This window comes from Hemitrygon akajei, chromosome 29, assembly GCF_048418815.1.
Source record: "Hemitrygon akajei chromosome 29, sHemAka1.3, whole genome shotgun sequence".
Taxonomy (NCBI): Eukaryota; Metazoa; Chordata; class Chondrichthyes; order Myliobatiformes; family Dasyatidae; genus Hemitrygon; species Hemitrygon akajei.
Genome location: NC_133152.1, coordinates 46,795,201 through 46,800,919, shown reverse-complemented (window position 1 = coordinate 46,800,919; position 5,719 = coordinate 46,795,201). Strand labels below are relative to the sequence as shown.

The window sequence follows — 5,719 nt, the reverse complement described above, 5'->3', positions numbered from 1 at the left end:
GCTGTGGCATGCAATAGTTTCTCCTGAGCTGGTTAAAAATAGTATCAAGCATCTGTGCACATATATCATGCAAATGGCTGGGTGTGTAGGTAGATAGAGACAGGTGGATTGATAGATGGAGAAGATTGATAAGTGCATAGGTGATAGGTGAGACCAGGTATGGGAAGGGTCTTTAATTTCCCATTCTCATTCCAAAGTGCCTGTCAATGGCCTCCTCTACTGCCACAATGAGGTGAAACTCAGGTTCAAAGTTCAAAATAAATTTATTATCGAAGTACATATATGTCACTATATGATGGCACATCACAATGGCAGGTGAAGACAGGGGAAGGGTCCCTAGGTGTCTTGCGTTCCACATCACCGGATCCTGACTGATCTGTCAAGGGCCATGTGATGGCTGCCCATGATCAGCCTCCCCATGTTAATCCTTGTGCAGGATTCCCTAAGGGTTAATTTGCAGGTTGAGTCTGATGTGAGGAAGGCAAATGCAATGTTAGCATTCATTTCAAGAGGACAAGAATAGAAAAGCAAGGATGTAATGTTGAGACTTTATAAAGCACTGGTGGGGCTTCACTTTGGAGTATTGTGAGCAATTTTGGGCCACTTATTTTGGAAAGGATGTGCTGAAACTGGAGAGGGTTCAAAGGAGGTTAATAAAAATGATTTCAGTATTGAATGGCTTGTCGTACGAAGAGTGTTTGATGGCTCTGGCCCTGTATTCACTAGAATTCAGAAGAATAAGGGGTGATCTAACTGAAACCTATTAAATAGTGAAAAGCCTTGATTGAGTGGATGTGGAGAGAATGTTTCCTATGTTGGGAGAGTCTAAGACCAGAGGATATAGCCTCAGAATAGAAGGGTGTCCTTTTAGAATGGAGATGAGGAATTTCTTTAGCCAGAGAGTAGTGAATCTGTGGAATTCTTTGCCACAGGCAGCTGTGGAGACCAAGTCTTTATGTATATTTAAGCCAGATGTTGATAGAGTCTTGACTGGTCAGGACATGAAGAGATACAGGGAGAAGGCTGAAGATTGGGGTTGAGAGGAAAAATGGATTAGCCATGATGAAATTGCAGAGCAGACTCAATAGGCTAAATGGCCTAATTCTGCTCCTATATCTTAAGATCTTATGTTGAACAAAGTCAAGCATTGGCAACTTTGACTAAGGGAATCTACCTTAACAACTTGGATATGTGGATCCTGGATCAGCATGGACCCACCAATAGACAACCCCTTAGGAGATCTTCATAATCGACTCGAGTGATTGTACGTTCCCATAATCAAGACCCATTCAAAAGTCCTTGGGAAACACTGGTCACCTTCCAGACCTTAGGATCTACTTCTTGCAACAGACCCACTGGAGGATCCTCTAAGTGATTCATGGCGCAGGAATTGAACTCTCAATTCCAAAATGCCCTGAATTATGATAGGGTCGCTACCATGATACCTTTAATGCCTATTAATAAATAATCTCACAGAACATGTGCGAAGTTAGCCAACGATTAGTAATTTTATTTATAATTCATTTCAGTTCAACTGTTCTGTGTATTTACACATATTGGCCTCCAGAGTTAAAACACTCTTGCTAGACAATTGCTTAACATTCAGGTAGGAAAGATCTCTTTTCAATGTACAGGCCAATGCCAGCTCTGCACACGGGCCAAGTCATGTTTTAACATGCAAAGTTTAAAGAATACCATACATCTAACAAATACGGGAAATGAAAGCAGCCGGACAAATCAAATCACCAGCCCTAGGTACAGCATGAAGGATCCCACCCACCCTGCTCATGGACTACCTGTCCCATTCCCACCAGGGAGGAGGCTACATAGCATCCACACCAGGACCACCAGACTCAAAAACAGTTACTTTCCCCAAGCAGTAAGGCTGATCAACACCTCCACCCACTAACCCACCCCTCCACACCCCCAACCACCACTACTTTATCATTTCCTGTTGGTTACCTTAGGAACAGACACTCCTGTGCCTAGTGTCACTTTATGGACATACAATCAATGTATAGAAGCTATCTTATGTATTTATATTTATTGGTTTTTATTATTGTGTTCTTTATCTTATTGTGTGTGGGGGTTTTTTCTGCTGATTGGATCCGGAGTTACTTCGATCTTCTTTACACTTATTACAGGAAATTACGTTAAACAATCTTGAATGTTCGGGAGCGAGCTCACCCAAGAAACTCTTTGAGGACCGGTGGTGGGTGAGTTCGCTTTGTTCAGGGATGAACATTGCATCCAGCAGGATAAATCAGAACACAGAACTATGATGGAGGAATACACTAACTTTGCGGCACGACTACACGGACTTCGTCTTACTGTAGGTAAGAATAAGATTTGGGGTTGGTGAACTTGGAGAGGCGCGGTCCCGTTTGACTCGTCGTGAACGGAGTGGGGCCAGATCCGCTTGGGGTGAGCGTCGCGCACACCCTGTCCCTTGATGCCCTAGGAAAATAACCCATAAATGAGTTTTAACGTATACACCAACTTGTAAGAACATGACAAGATCTGCGTGAGGAGGAATTACTTTAGCCGGAGGCTAGTGACAGTGGAATTCATTGCCACAGAGGGCTGTGGAGGCCAAATCATCGGGTATGTTTAAAACGGAGGTTGATGGGTTTCTTGATCAGTCAGGGCGTCAAAGGTCACGGGGAGATGGTAGGAGGATGGGGTTAAGAGGGGAAATAAATCAGCCATTGTGGAGTGTCAGAGCGTCTTGATGGGCCGAATGACCTAATTCTGCTCCTGTGTCTTAGGGTCTCAGGGGGACACGAGGGGCATCAGATGCCGGAGTCTGGAGCAACAGATGGATGGACTCAGGCTGAATCTGTGGAGGGAAATGCTCCCCACAGACGCTGCTGGTCGAGCTGAGTTCCCCCAGCTCTTGGAGAGTCGCCCCAGATTCGGGCATTTGCAGCCTCTTGATCCTCCAACATTACAGCCCGCGACTGGTTCCATTTCCTCTTCGCTGTCCACGGGACTACTGACAGAGGCCGCTTGGTAACTTCACCCTCTGAACCAACGAATTGGTCACCCGGTAGCTCCGTGCCCTGTCCCCAATCAACGAACAACTTCACTTTCCCCAAAAGTTAACCAGTCAGTTCATACTCGCGTGTCTCTCGAACACTTCGCTGGTAAAAACAGTTTCTAAAGCTGTTCAGAACATGGATTTGGCTCCTGTGACTCGAGCCTGGCAGCGGGATGGTAAACCGGCATTTAAGGTTCCTTCTTGTATCGCAGAGCCGATCTGTCAGCGGCCTCCGACCCGGGTGCGTAGTGTCCGAAGTGAGCGGCGTTAGTCTGACCAATTACTGGTGCGATCCCGTCCCGATTCACAGCTGGGCTCCGATCGCGACGATGCACCGGCTGTCCACTGACTCCTTCTGCCCTGGTGGGATCTGGGCAGGGGACAGAGAGTGGGAAAGGAGGGAGCGTGGGTTCGGGGTGGGGGGGAGGAGAGGAATCTGGGTCAGAATTCAAGGCGAGGGTGGGGTGAGAGTGGGCGAATGGGTTGGAAGTGAGTCGGGGGAAGGGGATTGGAGGAAAGAGTGTTGGAGCTGGTGGGGGTGAGGTTAGTGTGGGAGCAAAGGGGGAACGGAGGGGTAGGCAAATAAAGTGGAGGGGAGGGTTGTAAAGTGGGAGAGGAGATGGAGTATCTGGAGAACAGAGTGGGGAGAAAACAAAAAGTGTTGGAGGACGGAGCGCCTCCTGTTGTCCTCGGGACCCCCGGTGGAGAGATCAGTTAGAGCCCGGCGAAGACGCCTTAGAGCGGCCGCCCGGGTGGGTTGGAGCTTCGTCGGCGATGGTGCAGGAGCCGATCCGCCGGGAGATGCCACCGACATCGGGCTCATCGTCCTCCTGCTCGCCCGCCGCGTCTTCGGCGATGGAGCAGAGCGCCGCCGGGTTCCTCCAGCGCTCGGAGCCCGCCCGGTACGGGCACGGTGAGTTGAGCAGCCTCCGGAGCGGAGCCAGGGGCAATGCAGGGTCCCCGAGCCGCTCCTGTCGCCGGTGCCGGGCGTCCTCCAGCCGCTTGAGCCGCTTGAAATCGTCGAGAGCCGAGCTGGAGGTGCGCAGCAGGAAGAGGGCGACGTCCCGGGCTTTGGTCGCCTTGCTCAGCCGAACGGCGTGACATCGCAGCAACACCGCCTTGTTCTTAAGCTGGTGCCGGTAGACCCAGGCGAAGACCTGCGGGCGCTGGACGTCGGCTCCGCAGTGGGTGATCCGGCGCAGCAAGTACAGATGGCCCGAGTGGCCGCCGCAGGGGTCGGTGGGGCACAGGCGGATCCCATGCGGCCCGACCGTCAATTGCATCCGCGCCCCGGCCGTGCCCTGGTCGCTCCTGGCCCAGATCTTACTCACCACCTGGTCGGTGCAACCTTCACCCCTGGCCCGTAGGGTCACCGCATTGCCCAGGTAGCGCACGCTGTGGCTCGGGTTGTCCCTGTTCAACTGGACCTTGCGCCGGCGGCGCTTGAAGATCCCTCCGAGCCGCTGGAGAGGGCGGTCGGACCAGAAACCTGGGCAAGCCCGCCGGGCCACCGAGGCAAGCAACGAGCGCTCGGACAGCCACCGCTTCGCTTTCCGCCGCCCCTCGTCCTCCGCCAGCACCGCTTTGCCCCTCCGCCACGGCAGCATGGCCGGCTCGCTGGGGCTCCGAGACGGCGAGTGGCCAGCTGCCTCGGAACACTCGCCCCTCCCTCCCTCCTTCCAGCACCCGGTACCCCGCCTCTTGAACGGGGAGGTGTGGCTTTCATCCGTGCCCAGAATCGGGGGAACACCCACAAACACACAGCCGGGAATCACACGCGTTCTTCGTTCACCATCTCTTCTCTAAGACCCTGTCCATGAAATTCTCCGGATGGAATTCAAATGCCGCTACAGATCAGGCAATCTTCATTACTCACGGTTCGGAGTACAGGTTGGAAGGGATTGGCAATCGGCGTTTACATACTCTCAGCGGGATATCCGCACCGGTCCTTCGTCTCTGTAGCCGAGGGTCTCAGAATACCGCTTCGCTGAAAACGATGGGCGCGCCGTCCCGAGGGAAAGTTCACACCGTGATTTGTTTAACTTTTTCCATCAAGCGAAACGCCCGCTGTCAGTTTACTGTTACTCCGGCGTGTGTGTGTGTGTGTATATGTGAGCTCATAACTCGATTGGCGTCAGTTCCTGCTAAGGTTGGCGTCAAATCAACCTTGGAGATCAGGTATTGTCGTGACACGATATTTGTGCACGGTCAGGCTGTGCACTAGTGAATGTATTTTGTGTGCCTTGGTGACCTCGCCGTGTCAGTGTGCTCTGTAGTGAGAGGTGGGCTTGAGGTTTGCCTGTAGTTGATGTGTGTGAGTCTGAGAGAGAGGGCGAGGATGGAGTGGGTGGATGTTTGCGTCTGTATGTGGGTGAGCTGTGTTGCTGAGGAAGGAAAATGTGTAAGCTTTACTGTCTAAGGCTGTTTTGCCCTGTAGATGTGTGTGCATCTGTTGTAATTGTGTGTGTGTCTGTGTGTATGTGTGTCTCAACAGGTATGTATCTGAGTGTGTGTGTGTGTGTCTGTGTGTCTCAACAGGTATGTATCTGAGTGTGTGTGTGTGTCTGAGTGTGTCTTTCTGTGTCTCACCAAGTGTGTGTATATGTGTGTCTGTGTGTCTCAACAGGTATGTATCTGAGTGTGTGTGTGTGCGCACGCGCGTGTCTTTCTGTGTCTCAG

General features: G+C 51.6%; 1 protein-coding gene across 1 annotated transcript; it reads right to left on the bottom strand.

Moving 5' to 3' along the window:
* Positions 1-1,485: 1,485 nt before the first annotated feature.
* fam43b (family with sequence similarity 43 member B) lies at positions 1,486-5,259 on the bottom strand. Its single transcript, XM_073032338.1, has one exon. The coding sequence runs from the start codon at positions 4,645-4,647 to the stop codon at positions 3,751-3,753; it is 897 nt and encodes a 298-aa protein (XP_072888439.1). The 5' UTR covers positions 4,648-5,259; the 3' UTR covers positions 1,486-3,750.
* Positions 5,260-5,719: the final 460 nt, after the last annotated feature.

What these genes read in the sequence shown, in the direction of transcription:
- fam43b (XM_073032338.1), bottom strand. Translation starts at nt 4,647, where the DNA reads ATGCTGCCGTGGCGGAGGGGCAAAGCGGTGCTGGCGGAGGACGAGGGG.